We start from the raw sequence: 17,771 nt of genomic DNA on the forward strand, positions 1-17,771 counted from the left end.
CTTAGCAAGAGTTAAAGAGTATGTACATATCTCTGGGATAGAGGGAGACCCTAATCTGGGATAGAGGGAGACCTTTCTTAGCAGAAAGTTGTCTTGGTACACTCTTACTTTCATTTCTTGTCTCTACCATCTCCAACCTTTAATCCATCTTTGTTTTTCAATAGCAATTGTTAGCACTTAATGAGACTCTACTATGCAGCAGGCCACATGGTAAGTGGTTAACCTAAGTTATCCCATTTAAGCCTTACAAACCTAATGAAGTAGGTCCCTTTATTATACTAGTTTTTGCCAAAAGGGAAAAACGCTGAGGCTCAGAAAGGCTGAGTAATTTGCTCAATGTCATACCTATAGAGTGAACTTCAACCAAACACCTTTTTAAACATTTTTATTTTTAATTTTAAGTTCTGGGTACATGTGCAGGATATGCAGGTTCACTTCATAGGTAAACTTGTGCCATAGTGATTTGCTGCACTTATCAACCCATCACCTAAATATTAAGCCCATCATACATTCGCTGTTTTTCCTGATGCTCTCCCTCTCCCCGTCTCCCTGCCTACAGACCCCAGTGCGTCTTGTTCCCCTCCCTGTATCTATGCGTTCACATTGTTCAGCTCCCACTTGTAAGTAAGAACATGCAGTGACCAAACATCTTTTATTTAAAATTTTTATATTACTTTTTCATATGATTCCTACTCTGTGAAAATTTGGATGACTCTATTGCATAATCAAATGGGAGTTCAAGGTATACCAAGTTTGGTAATGGTATCTGTATTTCTATTTACTGGTCTGTCTTTAGCCAGCTTTCTCTCTATATACCTAACTGCCTTCTTCGTGGTATATCCTCTTCATACTTTTAATCTTTGTTTTATTTCATCTTTACAGGTATCTGATCAACGTCACTTTTGAGGGGAGGAATCTGTCCTTCAGTGAAGATGGTTACCAGATGCACCCAAAACTGGTGATAATTCTTCTGAACAAGGAGAGGAAGTGGGAAAGGGTAGGACATGTCTTTGACAATTCTTGAGCAAAGTAGAGTAGAGATGTGAAATTTTGCAACACATGGAAGGAAAGTAGTCCTTTGGTTTTTGTCCCTAGACCTGTGGAGCAAAGGATCAATACCTTGATACACAGGAGAAGCCATTTCTCAAACTTGCATGTTCATTTACTTGCTGTTTTGGTTAATCAAGAGATTGTTTTCTTTATGTATTTCCATTTATTATTGATAATTGCATTGCTGTCTGAATCATGACTTTGTTTTCGTGGGAGAGTATGTGTGTACAATATAACATAATTTGGTGACGAAACTGAATTAGTGGTATAGTTCAGGAGTTGTGTCCTAGAGAGCATCTGGGAAGCTTGTAAAGATGAAAATATGAGAAGAAAGGTTTAGACTTACTGTGATTGAAGGATTCCCATGCAAGGCTCTGCTCAGAATTTCTCCCACTGACAGTTGATAACAGTGTTTGGAATTCTACCATCAGAAATAAATTTCTGTGGGCACCAGACTGTCTAGGTCCAATTCCCAGCTCTATTTAGGATCTTAGATAAATCTCTTCACTAATCAGTGCCTCAGTTTTCTCATCCATAGAAGGGAAATAATAATAGTACCAACGGGTATAAGGATTAAGTATACGTAAAGTATTTAGAAAGGTGTCTGGTGCATAGTAAGCACTCAGTTAGTATTACAATTTGTATTATTCCAGATTCCCAGTTGAATACAAATATTCCTGAGAGTAATGTCATTGCTGATTTTTCTCCAAATATATTCTGCAGTACTCTTGTCTCTCAAGACATTTTGCTGAAAATAGTTTTACAGATACATAAGTTGGGAGATGCTAACTACTGTTTCTGACTCTAGGAGAGTCTTAGAACATACCAACCCTTGAAAGTTCAGAGGTGTCTTATAGCAAAGAAATACCTTAACTTTTATTTAGAATGGAATTTCTCGAAATTATTCTACCCCAAGACCCCTTTGTTCATGATATTCATATTCTGTGAAAGCATGTTGGAAAACTAAGACAACTTCCACAGATTCCATGGGCCAATTGGCTGAGAATGTGCTTCAAAATGTTAGCATAGTTCTGCCTAGAATGGAAATCCAGCTATATATTTCTAGAGAGAGTTACCAGAAAATGAGGCCAGAGATAAACTTCTTGAAATTCACAACCTCATCACAGAGAGCCCTGGACAGCTAGTTATGTGAATGTGTGAACGCTCACCCAAGAAACGAGGCATGTGTGGCTCAGGCAGGAGAATCCAGGATCTAATTCTTCAAGTTGGAAGACCTCTATCTATCATGCATTTTCTCTTACCAGATAGGGCACAATTATAAGGCTTAAATTACGCCAGCTTTTTATTTAATCTTATTATTTTGAGACAGGGTCTCATTCTGTCACTCAGACTAGTATGCAGTGGTGCTGTCATAGCTCACGCAACCTCAAAATCCTGAGCTCAACCTGTCCTCCCCCATCAGCCTCCCAAGTAGCTGGGACTACAGGTGTGCACCACCATGCCTGGCCAACTTTCAAATTTTTGGTAGAAATGAGGTCTCACTATGTTGCCCAGGCTGGTCTTGAACTTCTGGCTGCAAGTGATCCTTCTGCCTCAGCCTCCCAAAGTGCTGGAATTAGAGGTGCGTGCCACTGCGCCTGGCCTGCCTGATGTTCTTGATTAAAGTTGCCCTCCCTCCACCGAGTTATCATTTGTTCAGAAATGGATGTTCCCTGGGCTTCTGCTTTTCACTCCAATCAAGCTGCTTTCACTGCTGCTGTAGAGACGTCATAATTTAAGAAATGTTCTGGGCTCCTCATGTATAACAGGCACTTCTGTCTGTCTCCAGAAGAGGAGTTATTAATAACTGAGGCTTCATAGGTAGCTCATAAGATGTACAGAGGGGGCAGCTTTTTTTTGCAGTAGGCTCACAATGACTGTCTCAAGCAGGAGGAGACATCTCACAACTGCCTTTTCTTAAAGAGACACCACTCACCATCAGGTCATACTGACTCCTCTTCTTGAGTCCAGAATCTGAGGCCTGTGCCCCTCAGCCCTTTCTAGAACTAGACCCTCCTTCCTAGGGTTTGGATCCCTTCCCTCACCAATTCTACTTTTATTCTAGCTCTTGAATTTATTCTTTACTTTATATATGATCCAGGAACTATGTGATAATTTTTTAAATGGGCCTCCTTGTCCCTGGCATCTGCCCTTACCCCTTCAGAGTAGTCCAAAATATGGCTGCCGGAATAAGCTTCCTGAAGCACAACTCTGACTGTGATGTTCTTACTCTGCCCAAAGCCCACTTGAGCCTTCTATGGTTTATGGATTGGGGCTAGACTTGATCTGTTCTTGCATTCAAGGCTCTAGTCTCCCTTCCAAGCCTTTGTTCTCCTCCTCATGATTTCCTGTCTCACAATTAAGCTACCCTGGGCTTCTTCCTCTTCTGAGAATGTGCCTTTGTAGGTCCTGTCCCCTGTACATGTCATGATATTTCTTCCTAGAATGAATTATCCAATTATATAATCATAACCATCCTTTGATACCCAATTAAAATATTGCAGCTTCCTTTCCTCATCTTTGACTGAGATAAAATCTCACACTCCCTTGTCCCCTGTTGATTTTGTCCATACATCTGAGGTAGCACCCATCACATCTGCCTCTTGTTCGAGTTGTCCATATGCACAGTTCCAAAGGGCAGAGGCTGTGTCTTTAGCTCAATTGTGTCCTCACAACAACCTGTAAGAGCATATTTCATAGAGCAGTTCAATAAGTATTTGTAGCATGTATGAAAATCATTACATAATAAAAGAATCCCAAAATCTACCATTAAGAATCCAAGTTTATGTTATTGCCCTTGATATGGTAGCTGTTGTTTCGTGGGGAAGGGGAGGAGAAAATCTTTGTGTAGATTGAATTTTTGTAGATCATACTTTACATGTACTAAAGGAAGTTGCTATTTAAAGAAATTCTGTGGTTAATCTTTTTGTAAGGCATTTTGAGAGGGGTTGAGAGAATAGAATGTTTTCATCTCAACTCAATTAAACCAGGGAACACGTTGGAAGATAGATGTATAGTGTTCATTGAGGTCATAGAGCCATGTAGCTCCCCGACTTGAAGGATCCTATTAGGGCTCACTTGTGGGCAGGGAGGATGGCAGGTATGGCTCCAGGGAATGGCAGGGTTGTGGTGAGATTACATCATGGAAAGTTGTGTTGGTCCTTCCACTGTTATCCTCGTCCCCAGGATATCATCCTCAAGATGCCTAATGCTGCTTCAGATGGTCCCCTTGGTCCAGAGAGGATTTAGTGTCAGTGGACTCCAGAAAGGCAGGCACCAGGGTGAAGGTTCTACAGGGAGGAGCTGAACACTGGACAGATAAGCAGGGGAGGAATGTGGGTTTGTGGAAGAAATATGGGCTAGATAGGTCTCTCAGACACTGGTCAGGCCACCAACTAGCTATGGGACCTGCTTTTTCCACTTTTCTACATTTTTATTTCCTCATCTCTAAAATGATGGCATTGGACTAAGAAGACTTCTTGGGTCCTTTCTAGTGCTAACTTCTGGGACTGAAAAATCTCCTTGTAAATAAACAGCAGATTGGGATAGAAATTGGGTGAGGGAATGGAACACACAGGAACCTGAGCTTGTTTTGAAGGGCATAGCTCCTAGGGCATATTTGTCATTCCTGTCATTTAAGTAAATATTTCCCCAGAAAGGCCCTCCTAATGACCCGTGATGAGGTAGTCACCCAGTCACGCTGCCTAACAGTAGGTTTTAATTTTCCTCAATACACTCATTATCTGGCGTTCTGCTTACTTGCTTGCTTGTTTGTTTATTGCCTGCCTCTTCACACCAGGATGGATGCTTCCTGGGGGCAAGGACCTTGCTCACCTCTGTAATTCTGACCCTTCAGAAGAGTGCTTGCCTCCAGTGTCTGAACCACTCAAAAGATAATTGCTAAATAAATGAAGAATCCATATGCTTAGGAGAACTAGAATATTGACAAGCCATTTCACTTCTACCCCGAAAATCCCCCACTTAGACATAGAAGTTTACTGGAGACAGTACGGGAACAGGTAACTTCCCCACCTCTGGAGTGAGCACCCCAGTGCCAGGGAAGGACTTGGGGGAATCATCAGGGAGGCTCAACTCCCAGTGGAGTGATACATGCGTGACTGGCTTTTAACAAGGCATCTCGGGTCAAGGAAGATTAAGTTGTTGGTGTGAACCATGTGATAGGACTTCCAATGTTCCTTTAGTTTCCTAAAAGTAGTCCCAATGCTACAGTCTTACACATTTTGTTCCCTTGGGAAGACTTGAAGTCAACACAACATAGTCTATGGTTTTGGAAAGCAGAACTGAGTTCAGTTCTCCATGTTGCCATTTATCAGTTAGTGACGGATACTACCTGAGTTTGGAACATAGGGTTTTACATAAGGCTGTTGTAAATATTCAAAGAGGTTTTATAGTCAAACACCAGTGAATAGTCACTGAAACAGTCAGTATCCAACAAATGTCAATTGGTAGTCAATACCCTTCTTGTGTAATTTTTTAAGGTAATATTTGCACATGGTAAAAAAACAAATGGCACAAAAGAGTACCCAGTAAAAAGAAAGTCCTCTTCTCATCTATGACCCTTTGCTTCCCTCTCCAGAGCAATGCTGTTTCCAGTCCCTGGAATCCTCCCCAGAGCAATTGTTGTTGCCAAAAATACTCCAGACATTTACAGATTTGATATATTTACCCAACTACTTTAATAAAAAATGAACAGTATCTGCTCTTGTGAACCTTTAATGGGATCCTTTGTAAGGAACCTCTAGAAGGCTTAGGGGGTTAGAATAGTAAAGAGATCTCTGGATCAGAATTTGATTCACAGAAAGCCAAGAACATCTCTCTGGTACGTAGGAATGTGGAGAAGGACATGTAAAAAGAAATATTTTACACACACACATGCATGCAGACATAGCGTGGTGAGTTGGAAAGGGTAGACAATGGTGAAAAAAAAATCGTTGTGTGCAGACTGGGCTCATTTGTGAGGCTCCTAAGTGGGGGACAGCTGCATAAACTTGCTTTAAAAATAGTCTGGCACAGAGATGCAGTTCCAACAAGCTTTAAGGCTTCTGTCTCTATCAGAGTCTCTCATGATTTGCTTCATTGCTACTGCTCTCTGCTTCCATTTAATAGTTCCTAAAATGGGGATAATAAAAATGAAATGCAGTGGGGGTGTGCTCTGAGTAATGACATCAAGAAATGATGATGGTGCATTTTTAGGCTGTAAGATGTAAACAGACCTTAAAGGGACTGTCTGGGTCAGAATTAAAGGAGAATATGTAAGATTTGCATCTCTGCTTATCTTTTCCAGAAAGAGACAAGAGGGTGTTTTATAAGCCCACTCCCTCTTCCCTGCCTTCACCTACCAGAAACCCCCCCTCCTTATGTATATTAAAAACATTTTCAGTTTGTGTGAATCATTCTGTGGACTCCCCAAACCTGTTTCCATCTATGGCTTTCAACACTGAGATGTCACAGCCACATCCACCAGTAAAGCAGAGACTAGAAATGGAAGTGCTTGGCACACAGTGTTGGACCCATGATAGTACTCAGGAATTAATGGATGGATCAATGGGAGGGAAGGAGAGCAACCAAACTGAGGAAAGGGAGACTCCCCCCCGAAGAACTGAAGCAACAACAACATAGTAAGACAAAATGCTCTGCCAGTATCTGCATCCTGGAATAAATAAGACAGGCTAAGGTGTGTCTGTGTCTCTGGTGACCGACCTCTTGTCCAGGAGGTAGCACCAACTCCAGGGTGTGGGGGCTCTGTGATCCTAGCCCCTAAGGACTATGGTGATCTTAGTCCACAGTAATCAAATCAGTGTTTATACAATAGAGGTCAATCACTACCTCTATTGATGTTACTTGAAAGCTTTTGACTGACAAAATAAAACAGTCCCTCCATCCCCCCCCGCTCATGCACATTCACTCACTCAGAACAAACTGGCAGGAACCACATCTGTGTGCCTCTCCACTATACCTCTGTGCCTAGCATAGTGTGAGACATCACTGAGCAGGCCAGTAAATGCGGTGTTGGTGACTGCCTGGGTACAGTTGGACAGACTGTGTTCTACCTCCCAGCCTCAGAGGAGAGGCTAGGAGACACTCATGCTCTCTCCAGGCTCTACAGAGGGCATCTAAGGGGGTGAAACAGGAGCTCCTCATGGCAAGGGTGTTTGTTCAGGATCTCCTGATATCACCATTTGACAACATGCTATTTTTACTGACTTTGAACTGAGTACTAATACGCATCATTAGATTAAGGGATTAGAAGACAGGATCTATGGAGAAAGGCTATGGGAATTGGGGTTATTAAGGGAAAGAAAAAAAAGGCAATGAGGTGATGACTTATTCTCTTTAAATGTATGAAGAATTATTGTAGCAAGTGTGGAGATCAGCTCTTCACTTTCTCCTCTGAGACAGAACCAGAGTGAGTGGGCTTAAGATCAAGCAGAGAGGGTTTATATTAGCTATAGGGAGAATTCCTTAATACAGAAGTGTTGAGTACTGGAACTGTTAACAATATCAGGGGATGACTTTGAAAGTCCTCAAAATTGCATATGTCCTTGTCTCTCTGTAATGTACAGTCCTGTGCAAGCAACAATGCATGAACTAAATGGCTTATCCTCCCTATCTCCCCACCTCCCCTCCCTCCCCTCCCCACCTCCTTCCCCTCCCTTCTTTTTTCCTTCCCCTTCTTTCTCTTTCCTTCTCCTTCTTCATTCCTTCTTTCCTTCTCACACATAACTATGAGCCAAGGGCTCATACCTACCATGAGCCAAGGGCTGCCCCCACAAATTTGTATCGTAGCTTTCCTGGTGGCTTGGAAAAACAAACCAAGTACATTGCAATAAAAAAGGTGCTTGTTGTGACATTTAACATTTCTATAAACTAAGGTGATTTTTAAATCTTACTATTTGATACAGTCTAACATTGGGTTGATGTTTCACGTTGCTTAGTAAGTAAAGACTCCGCTAATGTGTATTTTACTTATGACGATGACACGGGGCCACTGGATTACATATTTTGTTGTGTTTTTATGAGGTGTGATTAGTGCAGACCCTCACATCCAGAAGTTTCCTTGTTCACTGAGCTCCAAGAGCCCTGGCCCATCCTGTTTGCCTACACCATTCTCCAGGGTTCCAGAAAGAGATTATAGGGGGCAGTCATGGAGAGGAGAAGGTAGAGGTATGCTGTTAATCCCTAAAGTCTCAACACTGCTGTAGGCTCAGTCCACAATGTCAAGCTGCTACTCCCATGCACATTCATGAAATAATTCAAAGAGAAGACCGGGAGGTATTGAGGGAATAGACTGGAATGTCATTTCAGAAAGGCTGGTTGTCTTCCAGTTCTTGTCATCAGTCACTGAATGAAAAGGATAAAAGAACAAGACAACCTTGGTTGACTGTACTTTTGAAACCTGTACATGCTGATGGAGAGAGAAAGCAGAACTGAACTCAGAGACTGAAGAAGTGCTGGCCTAACCTTGGCTTAAGGAAAAACAGTGAAAAGGAAAGTGTCCCCAAAGCCAAAAGATAGCTTTCATCCATCTCATTTAAATGTTATTGAGATTTTTATTTCATGACAGTTACCTGTGGTTGGTCCCTGAGTCCTCTAAACTATTTGTTCTAATTTTTATGTTATAATGTTTTTCCAGTACTGATGTTGAAGAAGAAAGAGTGGTAGAGAGATGAGAAAATTCTATGTTTATATCGAATTTAAAAACAACATTTACGATTTTCTTATTATGTAGGTAATTAATGTTTATTAAAGACATTTAAGGGGATAAAATACAATTTACCCATATCTGCACCTACAAAGAATTAGCAGTTATATTTTAAAATTTCTTTCCAGTGCTTTTTTTCTGTGCATTCTGTGTGTACACTATAATACAACACAGGATAATACAACAGAATTGGGATCTTAATGTATGGATAATTTGCAATCTACTTTTTTCTCTTCCTAGGATATTGTGGACATGTTCCCTTTTTATTAAATGTTTTTCAAAAGCATGAAACTTAATGCTTAATATTACACTGGAAGAATATGACATGCTTCTTCAAACTGGTTCCCTATGATTAGACATTCATATGCATGTTAAATAGAAACTCTGGTTCTCATATGAAAATAATTTCAGAGTTGGTGGTCTAACTTTGATGCCATAAGATTGCTTTTTAAGGTGAGAAGATTTGGCCCCTTTGTTTCTTATCCAATGTCCCCTAAATGTTAAAAATGAAAACCCTTAATTTGGGAATTGGTTGGTTTATGTCGATTCAGCAACAACCAGGGGAAACATGCGGTCTGGTGGAAGGCTCTCCTTTATTTTGGGTCTGCTAGGAGTCCCAGAGGGTTTTCTCTTTTTGATCATCTCATACAGTGCACTGCCGTCTGACTTTGCTGAGATGTGTATTTCTTATCTCTGGTGGTGATATCACAGAGAATGGGGTTGTCCATGTGTTCCATGTCCATCTGCATTTTTCATCATATTTGTTTCATTTTCTTGAAAGTTGAAGGCTTGTAAAATTCAGGCTCACGTTCCAAGGAGTCATATGACTCCTGCTCTGTATGAGACCCTTTCCAGTGCTGTTTCTATTCTCTGGTTCACACATGACCCAGAAGGGAGAGAGCAATGCCCTTCTTTCACCAGTAGGGATAGAACATGCCTCACTTGCTGTTATAGCAGTATACTATAAAAATACATTGACATATTTTTCGCCAAACCAGCTACTTTGTGCCTACATTAATAGCATATTGACTTTAGCTAAGACTTGAAGTTTGGCATTAAAGTTATAATATCTGATTGTCCTTCATATGCAAGCATGCCTTTATTGATGTAGCACCCGAAGATCTTATGCAGTGAGTTTTTCCTACAGTGATGATGGATTTGTTCCAGTCATGCACAGTCTCTCTCTCCACAATACCTATTTATGAGAGCTGGCCAGAAACAGGGTAGAAATAATTCATGTATACAGGAAGAGAAGCTCTGACCTTGGCATGTTAACTCTGCCAAGCAGCCTGTGGTACAAACATTTTAAAGGAAGTATTGGCCAACAAAAAAAATAATAAAATTTTAAAATAATAAAAGCTATTAATAAAAGCCATGAACATAAATTTCCCACAGCAGCCATAGCATTCAGATTGTTCAGGGTGATTTTATAATTTTCTCTATTAGGGTTATTTCTGCTCATAATTTGGTGAACCTTTTAGTTTATTCTGACAGCGATGTCTTAAGGTGGTTTGCTTAGGAGCTTTCCTACTTTCCTTCCACCCTCCCTCTCTGTCCTGCGGCCAGGTGTCCTTCACTGTCATATAGGTGGTCCATTGCTGGTTTTACAGGCGTTCCAGGTCTTAGTTCTGTCAGCTAACTGTCCTGAAGGTTTAAACTTAAAGCAAATCTGTGCCAGGGGAATGGTGAGAAAGAAAGTATGACCATAGAAGGCAGTCATTGGGGAGGGAGTGATAGACCTCGAGGGGAAAGAAGTCTATGCCCTGTTCTCCAGGTGCACATCACATTCCTGCTCACACCAAACTTGTGGTGGGTGCCTTTCCATGTTTTTCTAGCCCAAGCGTTTGCTGTCAGATATCTTCTGAGGTCATCATCTTTGGCTCTTCCTGAAATAATATGTACTAGTTTTTCTTCATCCATCCCATAGGAAAGGAAGTTTGCTGGCAAAGGAACATAATATTCCCTTTGAGGTAAAATTTGTAGTGGATATTTAAGGCACCTCAGCATTCTCTTTCTAGAAAAGTGAACACAAAATTCCATTTTCCCTATAGTGTCTGAGAAACACATATAAATGATCAGACAGTCTAGCCTGGAATTAAGGGACATTAGGAAGATTTGGCCATGAATACATCTGACTTTTATGTAACACTTTATTAGCAATGCTATTAATGGACAAATTTAGCATATATGATCCCATTTTGATTCCTATTAAAATGTTGAGAAATACTTGTACATGTAAGTAAATTGAGGATCAGAGAGGTCACATGATTTTCCCAAAGTCACACAGCTAAGGAGTGGCAGAGCTGGGTGTAGACATTTACGTCCAGCTCCATTTGTGTCCAGTGTGCTTTTTGCCTCAACACATGGAATATAAGAGTACAACTAGACTAATGGGATCCAAATGTAGCAATGTCAATGGGGATAAATTCATAGACGAGAGGACAAGTCACACTATGGAAACATGCAGACCCTGCTACTTGAGTTTTAAAACTACGTGTTAAGAAATGGTCCAGCATCTGGTGTGGAGCTGGAGGTGTGGAGGCTGGTTAGCCCAGACTGTGACTGGCTATTTCAGTGTAACATTTTTCTGTGATTAGCAAAAATAGAAGGCAGAAAGGAAGGAAAGGAGAGAGGGAAAGAAAGATAAAGGGGGGAGAAAGCTTTCTTGTATCTTTCTATACTTATAATTCCTAACTGTTATCACACACACACACACACACACACACACACACACACACACACCCTCTCTCTTCAGTTAGGAACACAGAACCTATCTCCTCAAACTGTGAGGAAAGAACACGTTTCTTTGAATTACAAAAGCCATAACGACCTGCAGAAGCAGCTGTCTAGGTCCTCATTGCATGGAAGGGATTTTCGAGGAAACAGTCAGCTTCTGAATTAAAAGCTCTTGTAAAATCTACCATCATGGCAGTGTCACTGTATCCCTGCAGCCCCATTGATCAGACATCTGTTGGAGGTGCAGAGAAATGTCAAAACACTGAGGGGAATTTAAAATAGCTGACCTACAAAAACAGCTCTTAAATCTTAGTAGGACAGTGACATGAAAATTTAACTGCTTTATTTGAAACACAAGCAACCAAATATTTTATGAACTCAACTAGCTAAGGGAGAGGAGTTTTGAGATCTTACATAAAATAAGATAAATTAAACTTGATTAAGTTAAAAATACATGTATAAGAAAGAAAAAGTAGGAACAAAATTCAACAATAAGAACATTGATCTTCAAATTCATCATTGCTATGTCAGTGTTTCCTCATGTGGCTGTGAATTTCAACTATAGTATATGAGTTAACTCAGGAGAGATGAGTATTTTTTGTTTAAATAATGATCTATTTTTAGAGTTATCTTCTACTTTTGGCAAGTGGCACAACTTAACGTTTATCGTAATGATATGAAATTTTTTAATACATATATTCTTGAAGATTATTTCAAAAATTAGTATAGGTGGTGTACAGATATGGCAAAATTGTTACAGTACTACTTGAATGAATGAAATTTGGGAAACATTTCCACAGGGCAAAATGTTCTTCTCCCCCACCCCAGCCCCAAAATCATGGTGTTTGAGGTTGACCCACCTTCCCTTCCCTTTCCCTCCTCACCTCTCTGCATTCAGCCTCCATGCCCCATAATTGCAACTAACTATTCTCCAACACCTCTTGTGCTTTTATGCCTTAAGCCCTGGCTTATGCTTTTCTCTTGACCTTGGATTCTTGAACTTGTCTTTTGACACACAGTTTAAAAACCAAGAGGCACCATATTTTGGTTACCTCTGCCCAGTGCAGTGATTAATCCAAATAAATTTAAATAGATGTCGTTCCCCTTTTCTGTGCCTTTGTTTCTTCATCTGTAAAACGGGGATTATAATAGCACCTACCTCAAACTGTAAAGTTTTAATTTTGTTAAAACTAAAATTACAATTCATGTAAAATTCTCAGCACAATATCTGACATGTAGCAAGTGTACTCCCATGTTCACTATCATTTTACTTGAACACGTTTTGAACCAATGATAATACAAATAAAATTAGATTCTAGAAAACAGGAAAATGGAAAAATTGACCATACTTAACTACACAAAGACACACACAAACTACTTGGGTTTTGGTGTTAGTCACTAACAGGAAGAAACTAGAAAACAGTGTATAAATGTTTGATGTTATAAATTGGAAATGAGCAAGTTTTTGCCTTCATTCTAAAATGCCTTTTTGCACAGAGATTTTTAAAACGTGAGTCTTAATTAATAATAAAATACTGACAAAGTCTACAGCATAGCACAGCAGCTCATGCTGGGCCTGTCACTCAGAAATCAGGCGACTAGAAACCCCTCAGTTTTGATTTAGCGCATTGTAGATTCTCAGTAACCATTAAATTACAACCAAAACACATTAAGCAATAATCACAGTTTATGAAACCTTGTAGTGTGTCCTTGTGCTATTTGATCTACTCGGGTTTTGTTTCACTGTAATAAACCACCACGTTGTGGTTGATCTTAAAGAATTGCCAATTTTCCCTTTATGTCTTCCTCATTCTGAAGCAGATAGATTGGCTCATAACCATTAAAAAAATTCCTTCCACAAGGGAAAGTGGTTTAATGTCAAAAGACATGCCCATAGTCATGGTTAGTCATGGTTGAACATAAAGGGGATGGTGGTGAAATGGTAGGTGGGGGGAGTGGTGAATGGTCTTAACAACAGATACCTGAATAGCATTTCACAGTTTACATCAGAGGTTCTCAAAGTGTGGCCCCTGGACCAACAGCATCAGCATCACTGGGGAACTTATGAGAAGTACAGATTCTCAGCTTCTACACCAGAAACTCTAAGGACAAGGCCCAGTAATCTGAGTTTTGACCTATAAAACATAGGGGCCGCTGATCACAGACATTTCCTTTTCACAAGGAGAAGTATCTGCTTAATAGATATTTAAGGCTGCCACTCTGTCATTGTTCTCTGTTCTCATTTTATTTTCCAGCCATTAATTTTATAATTAAACTGAATCTTTATCCTTTCATAAAGTGGAGGACAGAGCCAGTAGCCCAGTAAGAAAAAGTTAAGGCCTGTCCCACTCACTCCAGAAGATTCTGAATTACCTGATATCTTCACGTAGTTGCTAAAGACATTCCCTGACACGAGGCCGATTGGGTTTATGCATTTGGTGAATATTTTCCCAAGCCCCTACTAAGGGCTGGGCACTATTCTAGGTGCCGGGGAAACAGTATTGAACAAGACCAGCAAGTTCCCTTCCTCAAGGATCCTGTGTCTGGGTGAGTGGGGCCAGACAGCAAACATAAACAAATCAATAAATAAGATCATTTCAGATGGTGCTATATACCCTTAAGGTGGTAAGACAGGGTGCAGTGGCTCTCAGCCACTTAGTGCCAGTCTCAAAGGGGCTTTTGATGGATTGATCATTTTAAATAAGTTGCTAGTTTAATTTCTTCAGAGTATGTTCAGCAGCTGTCATAAGAAGTTTCACTAGCAACTTATTTAAAGTAAGAACTTTCCAAATTGTGTCCACAAATCCTCTGCCTAAATTGTGTACAGATTCTGTGTTGAGGCTACAGGCCCACTTCCAGGCCACAGGAGAAATGTGAGTAGTATTTTATCTTCCATTTTTTTTTCTCGCTGCTAGATTTTAGAGAATGGGTATGGATTTTTATAATGTCACATCAGGCTATCAACATTACAATATTTATGTTTGATTTTTTCAAAAAAATCAAGAAGTATTAACCTTCATTGTTTAATAAGAACTGCATTTAGTGAGTTACCTACTCTAGCCTACTGTACTAAGTGAGCACGGCATCTTTTGGCTTTCTTTCACAGCTATTATGGAAATTATTTCACTTCCTTGTCTCCAGTTGACCCTGTAGCATCCAATGTGACACAACATGGGACCTGGTGAGGGTGTATAGGAAAGGTCATAAACTGGCAGGCAACAGACTACTTTTGGGCCATCGACATGTTCTATATTGCCTAAAAGGTATATTTAAAGATTAAATTGGTTTCTAAAATTTAAAAATTCAGATTCCCATAGAACTCCAGATTCTAGATTTCCTGAAAAATCAGATGATGGGCAACACTGAGTTACATTCTTCTGGGCCCCCTTTGGATGGAATGCATGCTGTCAGTTCATCTCAGCCCCCTGCAAGTGTCTCACCCCTTTTATTAATTATCTACCTAGCCCCTGCAGACACTGGAGTCTGCACCTCCCAGAACATGGATGAGTTCAAAAAAGAGTCATTCCCTGCTTAAAATCTAAAATAGATACCTTAGAAATGGGTAGATTTAGAATTAAGGGATTGGGCATTTATGGAGCTGACACAGCCTTTTGATTGCTCCTGCAGTTTACCTTGGAGTCTCTAGGGGGCAGCTGTGAATTCTGAGCACTGCCTTGGAAATGCAAGCACACTGAGCAATTCCAGTTCTGTGTTGCTCGGAATCTCCAGATGCACCCTGGAAGTGTAGAAGGCAAAAGGCACTACTTGTCTGAAGGGTTTTCTGTTTGTCAGACAATGAAATACAGAAATATCGACTTTTAATGCATTAAAAGGCTTTAGGCACATGAGGAGCGTGCATTTGTCTTTTTTCTTGGCAGAGTAACAAATAATCCTAATTGAAGGAATAACCGGAAAGGCTTCATAGGCATGAGCTTTGCAGGGAATTTGAGTGATCCAAAGGCATTTACCTAGCAAAGAAAGGAAGACTTCAACGGAGAAAAGTTCAGCAGGAGGACTAGGAGAATGAAGGAAAGGGGCTAGGTAAATGAAACAGATGTGAATATAGGAAAAACTGAAATTAGAAATGAAGGCAGGGACAGAATGTTGCATCTTAAATGTAAGAATGGAAAACTGACCGCAATTAAAAACTGAGTGACACAGTCCAAGTGTAGAGAGAAAGCATGATGATTTTAAGTCATGCTATACTAATTAAACTATGGAGAGAGAGAGAGGAGGAAAAGCAGAGTCAAGAAAAGATAAGGTTGAAGTTGTCAAGGCAGAAGAGCCATACTCATGAGGCTCTGAAAAGTCAGGCTAGAAGCAAAGGGAAGTTAATAATGACAATAATTACACATGTATCTTTATATTGTGTGAGTGCTAAATAAGGATGTAAAGGAAGTGCTTAGTCTGTTTTTGCCCTGAACACATGTTATTTTAGATTTCAGATCCCTTCATCCCATCCCAGAAGTTAGAAACACTTCGTCTCAGAATGGAATTTCCTAATATTCATAGAACAACATTGACCATATAGTATTTTTCTACTCTAAAGCTCTAATGAACCTCTTCTTCTCTGATCCCCAATGGTGTTTCTGCTTTTCATGTGAAAATAGAATCTCAAAGCCCACGAGAAGGAGGCATTGCTTTTGCTGCCTGTATCCAGAGTTGGTACTTTTATCAATCAGTTAGCTTCAGTTCAATTCAACAAACCTAAACTGAAGGGCTTCTCTACGAATGACTCTGTGCTGGGTGCTAAGAGGAAAATAAGACACCCTGTTCTCAAGAAATGTGCCCTTTTAACATAGGGGATAAGAAAATTACACAGGCATGATGCAGGGAAGAGTGTGATGTGATAGGCAGCCACTGAGATGACCCCCAAAGGCTGGTACTTCATGTTATTCATGCCCGTGTGTGGTCCTCTCCCCCAGTTATGGGCTAAACCTGATTATTAGGAATAGAGTAGTAAAGTGATGAGATGTCAGTTTTGAGATGTGCACATGAAAGGGCTAGCTTCTGTATTGGGGCCCTCTCTCGTGTCCCTTGCTCTAAAGGAAGCTAGCCACCTCGCTGTGAGCAACCCTGCCCAAGTGGCAAGGAACTGATGTCCCTGACCAGCAGCCGCTGAGAACTGAGGCCTACTCACTGCCATACAGCCTTGTATAAAACCCTGAGCCACAGGATCCCAGCTAAAGCGTGTCTGAATTCCTGACCCACAGAAACTGTGGAATAATCAATATTTGTGCTTTGTACCACTAAGTTGTATGATAACCTTTTACACAGCAATAGATAACTAATAATGATAAGGCAAAGGGGCTTATAAAAAGAAATTACATACCTGGTTAAGGATTTTGAGAAGAACATGATTTTACTGATGGGCTTTAAATAATAGGGAGAGTTTTAGAGGTGAGTAATATTGAAACTGAGGATGATATTTCAGGCAGAGGGAGTAACAGGTGAAGTATAATATTTGTTTATTGAATAATAGTTTTTTTTTAAAAAGTTGTCCAGATGATAGGTACAAATAAGGGGGTAGAGAGACATCTTTAAGGAAAGATTGAGCTTAAAGAGCGTTAGAAGCAAAGATGGTTTGAATTAACTCAAGAAGCAATCGGAAGCCATGAAATGCTTGTGAGTGGGAGAGTGATGTGATTATGACTTCTCTTCAGAAAATTCATCCAGCAGCTGTGATGGGCTGTAGGAACTTAGGTGCCTGCAGGAATGCCGCAGCCATCTAGGGCCTGAATGAATGTGGACAATCATGGAGCAGAGGTGGCTGCGAGAGTGGTGGCAGAGGTGGGATAAATCTGTAACCTACTGGGGAAGATGAGACAATGACCATTGAAGAATTGAACTTCAGGAAATGGGATTTTTATGGGACACTGGGACATCAAAACAAGGAACAAAATTAGTGACGGGGAAGCAGTTTCACGGGTTCAATTTTAGGGTTTCTAATTCTGAGTTACTGTTGAGTCAGGAGGGAAGTAGAAATGTCAATTTGTGGTTCTGGTGTGAAGATACCACAAAGAATGCAGACTGAGGGATGTTCTCCACAGAGGGGATAACTGAAGGACGGTGAGAAGATGAGTTTCTAAAGAGAGCAGAAGGAGAGGGAAGAGGACCAAGGACATGGGCTATAGGACATGCCTCTGGGTGGGTGCAGGCTGAGAGGAGAGAGCAGAATCAGCAAAGGAAAGGGAGAAGTAGTCATCACCCAAGAGGCTGGTAGAGCCAGGAGAGCATGACGGCAAGGTGAGGGCAGGTGACT

General features: G+C 40.6%; 1 protein-coding gene across 1 annotated transcript in view; it reads left to right on the forward strand.

The window, feature by feature from the left end:
• Positions 1 to 880: 880 nt before the first annotated feature.
• GRIN2B (glutamate receptor, ionotropic, N-methyl D-aspartate 2B) overlaps positions 881 to 17,771 on the forward strand; it is a gene marked incomplete at its 5' end in the record, with an annotated part of 113,196 nt that continues 96,305 nt past the window's right edge. The window contains one exon of the mRNA XM_011993610.1: positions 881 to 997. Coding sequence (XP_011849000.1) covers positions 881 to 997 — 117 coding nt within the window. The remainder of the gene's footprint in view (positions 998 to 17,771) is intronic.

This window comes from Mandrillus leucophaeus, unplaced genomic scaffold, assembly GCF_000951045.1.
Source record: "Mandrillus leucophaeus isolate KB7577 unplaced genomic scaffold, Mleu.le_1.0 Scaffold431, whole genome shotgun sequence".
Lineage (NCBI taxonomy): Eukaryota > Metazoa > Chordata > Mammalia > Primates > Cercopithecidae > Mandrillus > Mandrillus leucophaeus.